The sequence below is a fragment of the Alexandromys fortis genome, unplaced genomic scaffold, assembly GCF_014885135.2.
Source record: "Alexandromys fortis isolate MF-2015 unplaced genomic scaffold, M_Fortis_MF-2015_v1.1 scaffold_101, whole genome shotgun sequence".
Classification (NCBI taxonomy): domain Eukaryota; kingdom Metazoa; phylum Chordata; class Mammalia; order Rodentia; family Cricetidae; genus Alexandromys; species Alexandromys fortis.
In genome coordinates this window covers 4,611,365-4,625,087 of record NW_026067983.1, presented here as the reverse complement: position 1 = coordinate 4,625,087, position 13,723 = coordinate 4,611,365, and the positions used below count along the sequence as shown (strand labels likewise).

Here is a 13,723-nt window from a genome sequence, read left to right as displayed (position 1 = left end):
CCTCTCTGGAGAGCCCTTTGGCAAGGGCTCCCATGACAGTTAGAAGCTGGAAACCCTTCTCAAAGGTGGGTACACGACAAACTATTGTCTTGATAACCAGTCACATCGCAGAACCGAAGCTCACGTAAAATATGACTTTGTTTAATCATAGAGTCCCTTCAGTAGACGAGTCCCATCCCGAGGCGAACTGGGGGCGGGGAGGGGGTGGTGGAAATCTCCTAATCGTGATTAGGACTCCCTTAAAAGATTTCCCAGGTTTTTTTTAAATTACAGGAGAATAAATTCGGAACGTAAACACATATCCATATCATATAAATCACTAGGTTCATCCACAATAAAAACAAGACCGCCAATCGGCACGACGGGGCATTAAAGGAAATGAAGATTGTCAGTAAAATCCATAATGCTTTCTTTCTGTTAGACCTTCCGGGAGGTTATAATTGCATTTGGCCGCTTCGGGCTTGTCAGTGAGCCTTGTTTCTTAACAGTCTCAACCCTAAAAGGAGTGACTGTCAAGGGGGGACCCAGCTGAAATGAAACAACCAAAAAAACGGGAACTGTAATCCTTCCGAAATGGGAGGAGGAAAGGAAGGGAGCCTCTTGTATTCATCAGTCAACATTAATGTCCTTTGTTGTTCACCTTTGCACAGAACAGCGAACGCTATCCGGTTCCTTTTTCTCCCAAATCAGTGCCAGGGTAGCCCCCTCCTAAAAGCTGCCTCCCAGCATCCAAGAGCTAGGCTTTCTGACCCTCCTCTCTCTCATCACTTTCAAGTCGGCCTTCACGAGCCCCCACTGCGCTCATCCCCTGGTGGAGAAGGTGTCTTGAAGTAAAAACGCTGCCGAAATCTCGGTTCCCCTCCAAGGACCAAAGAGCGCAGCAGCACAGATGTTGAAATTTACCAAATCCCGGCCGCAACACACACACCCCAGACACCAGGGAGGCAAGGGAGGAAGGAGGCTGCGTCCCAGCTCGGTCTGTCACAGGGGCTGCCGGAGCCACATTCCGCACTCCGGGGATGCAGAGCCGAGCCGCGGGGACTTCGCGCCTCCCTACTGTTTGGGAGTGTTCTCGCTGCGGGATCACGGTCTCCCTCAGAAAATCCTTGCAGCCCACTGCCGCCTCTCTGCCGCTGTGGGCCAGCATGGGCTGGACGAAGACAAACCCTGCTGGCCTCCCCGTCCAACTTGACACGCAACACGCCCCGCGGCCGCTCCAAACTCCGCCAGCGGAGCCCGGGCTGCTGTCCCAACATTCTGGGACCGGGTTCGAGGCGCGCTGCGTGCGCGGTGGGGGGCGAGACCCCAGCGAGCACCTCTCGCCCGGAGGCCGGTGCTGCCAAGCCCGGGACCCGCCGCGCTATGCCAAGACCCGGCATTTGCAGCCTGGCGCGGTGCGAGCGAGCTGCGTGGGGACAAGGACAGGAGCGTGGTAAAAGTTCGCCCGCGAGCACTCACCCACGCCGTATTTTTCGTGCTCCGTAGGTATCCACATGGCTCTAAGGGGCGCTGAGGGGCTCCAGGCTAGGCAATCCCCGCGCCCCTCCAGTGGCTCACAACAATGCAGAGCAGCTCCCGAAGAGCAGCTGCGGCGCTGGACGCGGAGGATCGCGCGGGCTGCGGCTCTGGGCAGGGGCTGCGCTCGGGGCTCCCGAGCGGGCACTGACACTACACGGCCGAGGCTGCGCCGCCCGCCGCTCTGCCGGCCGCGGCTGCTCACAGCCCTGCGACGCGCTCCCGGGGACCCGGCGGCGCAGTCATTGTTCTGATTCACTGAACTAAGCGAACACGCCGGGGCACTCGCGGGCGCACCCCCGCCCGTCAGCGCCTCAACCAGCGCTGCCTCCCCACCGCCGGCGAAGCATGCCGGGAGTTGTAGTTCTTCGTCTCGCGGAGCTGTAAGGGGGCGAGGCTCCAGCGGTCAGGGGGCGGGGCAACCAGTTAGGCTTGCCGCATCTTATTGGTCAAGAATGAGACGGCACTGCATAGGCGTGTAGGAAATCACCCAGTGGGTCGGCCTGTGGTCCCAGGCGCGTTTCTATTGGTATATCCCTGATACGCTCCGCCCACGACCCGCCCCTTTCTGCTGGTCCAAGTTATGGCTGCCACAGAGGCCCAGCGCCTCGGTGCGGGCCAGCGGGAGGACGCTGCGGGGGTCCACGGTGGAGTCGGGTCCTTGGATCATGAAGGTGAGTGCGCTGTTTCTCGGGTGCAGGTGATCTGTCTTCATTTTTCCCGCGCCGTGGTGCATCTGACCCCCCTCTCGGACCTTAAGAGCCAATCGATCAGCTCTGAGACCACCTTGGTGCCAGGCAGGGAGCCACGGGCGGGACCCAAAGAGGTGGAGTGGGGCGGGCGGCAGTTGCCCGCCTGAGGCTGTTTTTGGTGGGAGGGGAAAGTGGGAAGACCTGCCTTCCCTGCCGCTGGGGAAAGCTCCTTTTGCTGTCTTCCGGAATTCCCTGAGTGGGTGTGGGTCAGGTCTGGGTGGCACGAGTGTGATTGTAATGCCCGGATTAGCAGCTATTTCCTAGCCAGTACCATTCGCCCTGCTCAGTTGGCCGAGTTTGGCTTTGGAAAGGTGTTTTGTTTAGCTTGGGACAGGTTTCCTAGTTGGAGACTGGTCTGGGCTCTCAGTACTCATTTGACTCGTTGGAGTACTCTCCAAAGGGAAAGCCTGTGTGTATCTCGGGTACCTTTTTGGCCCTTGGGCTCTCCAGAGTTGAATGTGGAGCCTGGGAGATCTTAAGTCCTAAGTTCTCAGAGAAAGAGAAAAGAATGAAATGCACCAGCCTTCACTGAATATTTAAAAGGGGCTTTTGAACATCATCACGGCTACTTTGTACCTACCTAACTTTGATGTCTTCAGTCTCACTGTAGAGAACAAAAATCAAACTTTGAAAGCCACACATAGCCAGCCTTTTTCTTTTGGTCTCTCTCCACTCCCCTCCGGACCCCTTTTTGCTTAAGTGTATAATTTAGCACACCAAGTTCTTTTTGTTTAACGGATATTATTTGAGAGTTGGTTTTGGTTCTTGGTCCTTGTTGATGCTTTTACCTTTCCCCTTCACAGCTAAAACTGAGATTTACTACGAAGTTTGTTTCATTTTGTTTTTATCTCAGTAGCAGAGAAATGAAGTGCGGTTTCTCCCACTTCCTGGGAGTGAAATTCCCATCCTATAAGCAGCCTGCCATTGAGTTTGCCATAATTCTTATAACAACAGACTTATGTTTTTTCCAGATTATCAGTGTCCCAGGGGACTACCATTTTAAGATATAAAGTTGGAAGCGTTGATAACTTTTTCTCCCGGATTAATTTCTTTAAAAAATTTCAAGTACCTCCAAAACATAAAATGCTTAAAAGTTATTAGTTACCTTACAATTCACTAAAAATATTTCAGACAGTTCATTTAGAGGCATGCGGATTGAAAAAAATAGTAAAGCCCTTCCAGTACACAGGCACTCTTATAAACTTTGGTGTGTATTTTTTTGATTTATTTCATTATGATATTTGTAGTTGTAGAATATTATTTTAAGAGGTGTTACATTTGTTTATGCGGTGGAACATTTGTTTCAGTGATGCAAAGATGTGTTGCATTCTTTTATGTTTCGTTTATTTAACTCTGTGAAGCTCTGATACTTTGCCTGTCTAAAACACCTGATTAATAACGAGCTGAACAGCCAGCCAATAGCTGGGCAGAGAAAGGATAGGCGGGGCTGTCAGGCAGAGAGAACAAATGGGAGGAGGACTCTGGAGCAAGAAAAGGAGGGGAGGAGGTCACAAGGGGCCAGCTACCCAGCTACACAGTCACCCAGCCACCCAGCTACACAGCCACCCAGCTACACAGCCACCCAGCTACACAGCCACACAGCCACCCAGCTACACAGCCACACAGCCACCCAGCTACACAGCCACACAGCCACCCAGCTACACAGCCACCCAGCCACCCGGCTATACAGCCACCCAGCCACCCGGCTACACATCAAGCCTCGGGGTGAAAAGTAAAGAAAAGTGTGCAGAACAGAGAAAGATAAAAGCCCAGAGGCAAAAGGTGGATGGGATAACTTAAGACAAGCTGGCTAGAAACAAGCCAAGCTAAGTCTGGGTCTCCATAATAAGACTCCAGGTGATTTATCTGGGAGCTGGGTGGTGACCTCCCCCTCCACACACACCAAAGAGCAAAGAGTAAAAAACAACCAACAACAATACGTGGTTTAGTTCATTTTGTAAAAAAAAAAAAAAAGAAAAAGAAAAAAAAAAAGGATTATCCTAGTAAACTCAAAGATCTACAACTTTCTTCTTGTTTATATCAAAAGGTATTTCCATATCAGGACATTCATTGTTTCATTTTTCAGTGACTTCACCATATTCTATAGACCAGAAAATTCGTACTTCAGCCAGTCCCTTATGTAAACTATACATAGATTCTAGATACATAGATACTTAAAAAATACTCATCATACATATTCCGCAGTAATAGCCAAGTGTCCTGGTATTTCCCTGGCTAGGAGGACATTTCTCTCCAGAACCAGTGGGAATATGGTAGGACTGAATTAGGTGACTACTAAAAGCTTCAGTTTAGGCTCCAACTTCCCAGCAGAAGTATTGAGCAGCGGTGAATTTGCAATGGTTGTGACAAAAGTGACCCTTCCCCTGACCCAAACTGCCCAGTGTTTTCACTGATCGCCAGTCACTGCTGGGAGAGCTTCTCATAGCTGGTTTTTAATGTCATTTTTAGTAAGTCAATTTGTCATTTAGAATTCCCCTTAATAATTATTATTCCATGACTTTATTAAAATTCTTTTTAAACCCTGCAAAATGGGACACATATTTTAGGTGGAAATAATTGCATTATGAGTGTATTTCTTCTTAGGCGGGCACTTAAGTTATCAAGCATGTCTTTCTCTGTAGAAATCCCACACCCTTTTAATTTCTGGAGAACTGCCTCTTTTCAGAGGTTTCCCTCTAATTCTAATTAAAATGTCAATCTGTGTGTTTAATATCCCGAGACAGAAGGGCCTGAGGAGTCGTTTAATAGAAATCTTTGCAGTTCTCTAGTATCTCTGCTGGCAGGAGTCACCAGGTGAAGCGCAGGCAGCCCCAGCTCCCTCGCTGAGACCACCCCTCTACCTGCATTCTTTTGGTCCGTTCCTCCTTCAGCCCCTGCATTGGTTGGCTCTCCACAAAACTGTCTTACTCTTTGAGAAAAACCAAAAAGTCAATTTTTTGGCAACACGGGTAAAGAAAGACATGGTACCAAGTGTGCAACTATCCTTGCTAGTTCTCCAGTGTCCAAGCTGTCCCCTGGGTGTTGGGACAAAGGGCCTGGAACTGAGAGCTCCGGATGTCTCCTGGGGCTCATGTGGAGAGGAAAGTAAATGGCAGGGTCAGGCCAAGACTTGAAGATCCCTGTTTGTCATTCATGTGAACAGAGACTAGTGTGTCATCTTAGGTTGCCTAAAACTGAAAACACAAATAAGGGTTTGGGTAGAGGGCGTAGAGATTAGGAGCACTTGCTGTGCATGGGAACCTGAGTTCAAGTCCCCAGTACCCACATAATAGCCGAATGTGACCCCTGTGCTTGCAACCCTAGCTTTGTGGAGTGGAACAGGTGGGTCCCAGGTGCTCTTTGGCCAGACTGTCTGGCAAAACCAGTGAACTTCAGGTTCAATGAGAGCCTGAGGCGAGTAAGGTTGAATATGAAAGAGGAAGGTCCCTCAAGTCTTCCTCTGGCCTTCCCATTCAAGTGTGTAGGTGCTCATACCACGCGCGCACACACACACACACACACACAGATGGCAAAGAAATTCAACATCTCAAATGCTTGACTGCTGTGCATTTTTTTCTAATATGGTTTTTAATAAGAAATCAATTAGATCGTGAGCTATAGTTCAGCAGTTGACTCTTTGAGGATGGTTTTGTGCCTGCGGTGATTTCTTATGACAGTGTTTACCTGCATTGGAAGAGTCTGGCAGTGGCCTGGGTTGTCTTCTCCAAATGAATACATACTAGATGGTGATGGTATTGTTTGGATTCATGACTCCTGTCCTGCCACCGAGACCTTATTTATCTCCTTATAATGTCTGTGGAAGAAGTGGTGGAGGGCAGCAAGTGAACTCGTTGTTCTTGTATTTCATATTCTGACAAATAGCATCAAATATAAACTAGAAACCTAGGCTCTTTGAGCCCCGTCTTGCCCACAGGCAGGCCCTGAATTTAATCAGTTACCAAGTGCTACGACTCCATTCCTGGAATATCAATGGAATCTGCGCTTGCGCTAATCTCTGTAGCCACTATTCTGACTGTTTCTAACCTTCACCAGCACCACACCTCCAAGGCTGAGCTTCAGAAAGAAAACCAAGACCTTGTTAGACTTGCTTTTGTCTCTCTGATGTGGCACAGTATAAATAGTTAATAAATGTTCTACCTAAACAGTATTCCAGCTTCCCCAACTGGAAAGCCTTCCTCTTGACCTCTCTGACACCTAATTTTACCCCTTTTAATCTACATACAAACATGTTTTAAGGGTCTGCCCTGGAAATTATTGTAACTCTGCCACAAGCATAAGTAGGTCCACCCTCTCCAGGTAGGAGTTTCTGCTTTTCCGCCTCATCTTCAGTCAGCCCTTCTCCAGCCTGTATCTTCATCCTCTGCTTCTCTTAGGGGACTACAGTTACCCCCTAGCATCTTCACTTACTAAAGACAAGCCTTGGTTACTTTATATCCATGGACTGTCAACACTCCACTCAAAAGGGGTAACAGTGTAGATGCTTAGGATATTTTTGAAACTTACTCAGTGTTTAGCATTGCCGCTACTTTAGCTGGAAGAATTGCAGTGAGACTTAAAGACCAGGAAACAATTTATGTTTGTGAAAGGTGTACATGCCAACTGGAAATGCAAAGTATTATCAGAAGCTATTTTGTCAGAACTAATCATGGCTTGCATTTTATGTTGTTTTCTGCCCTTTACAAAATGATCTTCTAATAACATTTAGATAATGATTAACTTTTTGTAGAGAATACTTAGGTCTGGCCTTTAAATCTGGATCCTGTAAATGAATGACCTGCCACACGAACCTTGAACTCTGCCTCCCATCATCTCTGTGGCTGGTTGCCAGTTTCCTACAAGCTGCCCTCTAATTTTTTAGCATTCATTCTAGTCTCTCATGTGGCTATGTAAAGAGGATTAGACTCTATTTGGGAATAGCTCTATTTGGGTTTTAATTCTGGCATTGAATAGCTATTTAACATAGAGGTTTGTTATATGCTCCACATGAGTGAAAACATACACAAATGCCAGCCTTGCAAAATTCCTTTGTGTTGCATATTTATGAAAGCTATAAAGTCAGACTTTGGTAAATATCAGTTGCTCATGTTATGGAGATATACCTAACTGCACAATAAAACTTCCTGGCCTCTGATACTGGATCCAGGTCAGAGGTGATCTACGCTGTGGTGTGACCCTGGGGAAGCTTGGGAATGCACCCATGATAACAGCGTTTGCCTGCAGTGCCCTACTGGAATGTGCTCATAGCCATCTCCACTGTGCCTCCCTACACAGCGCTGGCCCTTCACAGCCAGCTTCCCGTGCCACACATCCTCCACCACTCTCCTGTCACCTGGGATGACGTTGCAAGGTGTAGGCCCGAGGGTATCATGGGAACAAAAGAATCATAGCAATGAGGGCTTTGTATATCTTGTACGGTACAAGGACTTTCTCTGAGCATCTTTCTTATTTTGCTACAATACAGGAGAACCCACTTCTGGCTTCAGAGAGGAACTATATAAAAGGGCTATTAGAGTAATGGTCGTGGTGATGATGGCTATATTTGTGAGGTACTGGGTCAGGGCCTTACGGATACAAACCACTTCCAGTATTTAGCTCATTTCATTCCTTTTAGTTATAAATGAGGAAAATAATTTTTAAAAAGTGGTGTGCCCAAGGTCACACGGTACCTGAAAGAGGGCTTTTACGCATAAAACTATCCAGTACAGCTGTGGTTTATCTAATACGGACGTCAGACTACAGACTCAGAGCTGCACGTAGGCTCATCAGCCTCGCACTGAAGCAAGTGTGTTCTGCCGGCCGTCTTGACACACACGTGAGCAGGGTGGCACTGTTCGGAAGTCGTGATGAGCTCAGTCACCCATCTCCTGCTCTTCTTTCCAGCTGCTCCCATCTTTCGGGGACTAGTGCCATTGGCTTGCAAAGTGTCCAACTGAGGTTAGGTACTATCTTTAGCCATAGGAACCCAAAAATGTGCTTTGAAGCTAAAGAGGACTTCATCTTTTCTTTCTTTTCTGTGGGACTCAACCAATGGCAAATGGTAGAGAGCCTTAAGACCATATGGTACATGGTTAGGCTCGTTCCGTGTTTACCATGTCTTAATAAATGTTTTGAACAAATAAAATACGTGGAAGGAAATGTATGGAATAATACTCAAGACTGGATTCTAAAGTTGAATATTCTGTTCTGTAACAGAATAAACGTAAGAGAAACCTTTTGCCTTATGAACTGTAATTTCGTCAGAGAAAAGAGCATGCTAATATCATTAAGCACTTAATCAAGTGCTGTATGTTAAAGTCCTTGAGGAAACAGAAACACAGGCTAAGGTGCCATCCCAAAGGACAGCGGGCACAAACCGTGGACCTGGACAGACTGGACAGTTAAAACCTGCGACCTTGAGCACATCAAGGGACCCCACTTCCATTATTACAGCAGAAGAAGGGACAGGGGAGAAATGGGGTGTCGCAGATCCTGTAAAAGTACAAGACTTCTTTGGAAATGTCCTCCTCTCGACTGGTAGAAAGTGACCAGAATGTTTTACTCCAGAAAGAGGGGGAAGGCCCATCCGTTCCTCTGATTTGGAGCTTCCCTCCACTTGCCTCTTGTCGAAAGCCTCTTGAAGCTTTTGCTGAAAGGTTTGCTCCTCGCTTTCTCTCTGTAGTCACTGAGATCAAAGAGCCCATGCCTGCCCTCAAACCTGCTGCCACCACTGCTGCTACAGAACTCCGACTGTACCTTTATTTATTAATTAGGTGTTTTTGTTTCCAGACAGAGTCTCGCTATGTAGCCAGGCTAGCCTGGAACTCAGCATGTAGACCTGTCTGCCTCCCCAGCACCGGGGGTGCCAGTCTGTTTGTGGCGCCATGCGGATGACTGCACTCAGCCCTGCATGTGAGGCCTGCACTGCCACGTACACAGCCAGCTCGGGAGGTAGCATCAAGCAACTCAGACGATATGAAAACGGGAGTTCGGCAGAGCTCTCCTAGGACAAGTCCCCGGTTGTCCAGAGACTGTCGCTTAGTTCCTTTTTGCCCTTAGGCTCAGGGAGGGTGTCACGCTGTGAGTGGTGTCTTAGGGTTTCTATTGCTGGGATGAAGCACTGTGATCAAAAAGCAAGTTGGGGAAGAAAGGGTTTATTCAGCTTCCACTTCCACAGTGCTGTTCATCACCAAAGGAAGCCAGGACAGGAGCTCAAACAGGGCAGGATCCTGGAGGAAGGAGCTGATGCAGAAGCCATGGAGGTGTCCTGAAAGCTGGCTTGCTCAGTCCACTTTCCTATAGAATTCAGGACCACCAGCCCAGGGATGGCCCTCCCCTATTGTCACTAATTGAGAAAATACCTTCCAGCTGGATCTCATGGAGGCATTTCTTCAATTGGGGCTCCTTCCTCTCTGGTGACTCTCACTGTGTAAACTTGACACAAAGCCATCCAGGACAGGACCAACTTCTTGCTTCCTACTGTGTGGACAATAGTGAAGAGGACTCTGATCTTGTCCACAGAGTCTCTGTTCTATGGAGTCAGGCTCTGCATCCCTTTAGCAGAACTAATAGACCTTTCTGTTCCCTTGTTGCTCCTGAAAAAAAAGGTACACACACTTAAATCATGATACATATTAACTTAAGAACATACTAAATTTTGTTAGTGGCTTTATTTGTAAAAGGAAGGAATTATTTTACATCTGGGTTTCTTTAGGCTGTCCTCATCTTTTTTTTTTTTTCTTTTTTCCCCCTGATATTTCAAGACAAGGTTTCTCTGTGTAACAGCCCTAGCGGCCCTGGAACTTGCTTTGGAGACCAGACTGGCTTCGCACTCACAGAGATCCGCCTGCCTTTGCCTCCTAAGTCTAGGACTAAAGGTGTGCGCCACACTGCCTGCCTGTCCTCATTTCTTATGGAAGCTGGTCCTTCCTTTTCCCCTCTCATCCCTAATTAATGCTTTTTTTTTTTTTTCTGAATACATAGATACTTGATTTTTCCCCCCAGTTTGAACCTCAGGATTGTAATTGTGGTTATTTATTTAGCACAATCTTCACCAGTAATAACCGAAAAAGAAAATATCTAGTTCACAGCTGACCATAGTCCCCATTAGAGAGCAGTTCATAGCACGAGCTGACGTTGGACTGTAGCCCCGCATCATTCAGTCTGTCTTTTCTAAATCCCACGTAACTGATCTCCTCAAAGAGAGAATGAGACAGGAAGGTGAGAGCCTGCAGCTCCCTAGGAATTCCTACAGACCAGTTATGAATGGCTTTTGAAAGCTCCTCACGCGTGCAGCCATTGACAAGAGAAGTGTTGGAAATAACCAACCGGGAGGGACCCTCACTGAGTTATTCTTCCAGCAGCAATAGAAAAATACGTAGAAAATAGGGATTAGTGAAGAGCTCACTAGACTCAGCAGACCAGAGTCTCGGTCGCACTCCTGCTTCTTACTGATCTCACAGAAGTCGTGTGTACTCCTGGCCGAGAGAGAGAGAGAGAGAGAGAGAGAGAGAGAGAGAGAGAGAGAGAGAGAGAGAGATTGATTGGATCAGACTTCTTTCAAGTGCCCCTCCTCCCTGACTTTCCAAGTAACTGGCCTGGGAAGTAATGTTCTCATTTTCTAGCTAGGTGGGAATCGGGCTCTTTTCAAAGCCATTTCCTTTCTGCCCTAGAACTGAGGTTGGCAGGCCTCTGTGAGGCACTAAGGTGGAAAGATTTCCCTGCTAGCCTTCTTAAGTGAGACCGAACTGGGACCTCAGCTGTGAGGGCTGCAGCGAAGTTAGAGCATCTTCTCGGGGTTCACAGCCAAGACTAAGGTAAGCAGGTCTGCCTCCCAGAGTGCTTCCTTCTGAGCCTCTGGCTGACAGTTTGGGTATAAACCCAGAGCCAAACACAGCTGTAGCCAAACTCATTAGGGCCGGAGACACTTCCAGGTCAGGACCCAAAGATATAAGATCCTGCTAGGTCTTGGCCATCCTGAGAATTTCACAAACTACTGCCTAAATTCCAGGACACTCGCACACCCACTTTTCTTCAGGGGCAGCTGTGAGGCTGTGTTTGCTATGTGGTGAAGGATGAGGATGCTCAGGGCTGGGAGGCAGAAGTTGCTGAGAGACCGCAGAGGGGTGACGGGAAATTCTCACTGAAATCTGATGGGTGATCAGATCCACCCCAGAGCTGGTGGAAGGGTGGAGAACTTGATCGGATATGGAAGATGATAGGATAGTGGGAATTTCTATGAATTGACCTAACTGAATTCCAGCTAAAACTGAACCTTGTGGGACAGCAAGGACCAGGCTTCCTTAAGAAAAGGTTGAGGGGATGGGGGGGGGGGGGGCTTTGTCTGTAGCAAGGATGTAGCAGTGTGTCAACATATAAGCTGGACTCCAAGAAAGGAAACAAGCTATTACAGGCCCTGGAGAAGCAGGCGTAGGAGGCCATGAATTGTGGGTGAAGTTTCAAGTCAGTTAAGTTATAGATTGGGTCAACAGATGAAGGATCCAGTTACGAGAAAAGGAATACAAGTTGAGATTTGATACCAAGAAACTGGCTGTGTGCCAGTAGCTAGCATTCCAGACCTCCTAAAGATGAAGCCAATTGGCTGAGGTGGCACAGAGCCACCGACTTAAGAGAACGTAGACACACTATCGATGGGTTTGGGGGAGCATAGGAGGAGGGGATATGTGTGTTAGTGGTACTTGCAGGGGACTTAGTACCAGCAAGGTTATCGTAAATGGTCATATGGCTACTGAACCCCTAACCCTGGGCTCCTTGATTCTGAGTGCTGGCCAACCGTGACCTAACTCTGTAGTATAACGTGGCAGCACCCTTCCTTTTCAAAATCCCTAAAATATAAGGAATTGGATGCTGAGGCCTAACGTTCCTATTGCTGTCATTTCCCATGTGAAATGTCTTAGTTTGTTTATTAGCAGAGCAGATTAGATTATGTTCATAACTACCTATGTTCATGACGTATGTTTTGGTACCAACAGTTGTCATTGTTCTCTTAAAGAGAGCACAGTCGTGTTTCCTGTTTGCTCTCTCACATATGGTCTCACAAACACCGTGTCTCGTGGATAAAGGTATCACTGAGCTATACGTCCAGACCTGCTTTCCTTCCGACACTTGAAAGTCAGAGTACACCAGCCGTGCAAGTTGACATTGTTTCGTTACTGTTGTTTGGTTTTAAGACAGAGTTTCTCCATGTAGACCAGGCTGGCCTCAAACTCACATAGCTCATTCCTCTTCTTCCAAAGTGCTGTAATTAAACTCATGTACCACCGTGGCCAGCAGAGTTCACACTTCTGAGAACATAAATAAACTAAAGATGAACTAAGCCCTGGAATTAAAGGCTCAGGGAAATGAGCTAAAACCTCTAAGTAGTGGGCCACAAAGAAGTTCAGTTCTGTACTATCATGCTAAGATTTTTTTCACACAATTTATTTTTCTATTCATTGTGTAATTGAATTTTCTAGAGAGGCAACATTAAATTGATATGTTATTTATACTTATAGGGACAATATGAGTCCATAGAATTTTGAGACAAAAGTACTATCATTTTAGATGTATAGAATTTCATGAGTGAATAATTTATAAATATAGGTATGTAGCTTTTTTCCAGAACTTATTCTAATTTTGTGGCTGTTACAGGGGTGAATGTTCTATTTAGTTTTCTAAACATTTAACTACTACTACCATTTTACAAATAATACCTACTCAAATTTCATGGATGCTAATGTTCATTTAATTTGGGAAACGCTAGCCATGGTCATCTCCCCATTATGTATTAAGAATTTAGACATTCCAACAAGTTCTACTAAGAAGAGGCTACCCTGTGCCTATAGTCGGATCTCTAAGTGGCCACTTCATCACATTCCTGCTTGACGTCATCCTTTAGTGGAGAAGTCTAAGTGTTGAGCACAAGAAGCAGCATTTGTTTTTCTGTTGGATGGTATAGCAACCTTTAGACCTGTTTCTCCCATTATATCCAGGGAACTGAATCTATAGATCCAAGCTATAATAATTTCAAAGCTATCTATAGGAGTAAGCCCTACCATTTTAGCTCAGTCTGAGAACATGTGCCCTTCAGGTCGGTGTCTGTTCTCTCCTTCCTTCCTCCTCTGCTTCGACATCCCCACCTGCTTGGAGTCTGCTCTTCCGCTAACCTATACCTGCATTCCTGTTTAATTTTAGTATCACCACTTACTACCTTTGAAATAAGACTTAACTGTTGACTATAGGAAGGTTTTCTTAGTAACTAGTTTCTGACCCATAGTTTGGAGTACTCAACCCGGGGCTTTATTATATTAAGTCAGGTAACCATTTAAGTTTATAAAAAATTTAACCCACATTCTTCTATCAGCTTTCACTTCAACAATGTGAGTCTCTTTTGTTTTGACCTATTTGTGTGTGACTTGAGTGTCAGAAGTGTCAGTATGACATTGGCACTTAGGAGTTAG

General features: G+C 46.7%; 2 protein-coding genes across 5 annotated transcripts in view; one reads left to right on the top strand and one right to left on the bottom strand.

Moving 5' to 3' along the window:
• Nucleotides 1-1,856, bottom strand: part of Dock4 (dedicator of cytokinesis 4) — a 392,371-nt gene extending 390,515 nt beyond the window's left edge. Inside the window, exon 1 of the mRNA XM_050158669.1 lies at nt 1,459-1,856. Coding sequence (XP_050014626.1) covers nt 1,459-1,495 — 37 coding nt within the window. The 5' untranslated portion in view covers nt 1,496-1,856. The remainder of the gene's footprint in view (nt 1-1,458) is intronic.
• Nucleotides 1,857-2,053: 197 nt separating this feature from the next.
• Znf277 (zinc finger protein 277) overlaps nt 2,054-13,723 on the top strand; it is an 85,236-nt gene continuing 73,566 nt past the window's right edge. Inside the window, exon 1 of one of the 4 annotated variants that reach the window (XM_050158686.1) lies at nt 2,054-2,189. In XM_050158686.1, coding sequence (XP_050014643.1) covers nt 2,099-2,189 — 91 coding nt within the window. In that variant the 5' untranslated portion in view covers nt 2,054-2,098. The remainder of the gene's footprint in view (nt 2,190-13,723) is intronic. The other 3 variants (XM_050158685.1, XM_050158687.1, XM_050158688.1) reach the window with 3 other exon arrangements.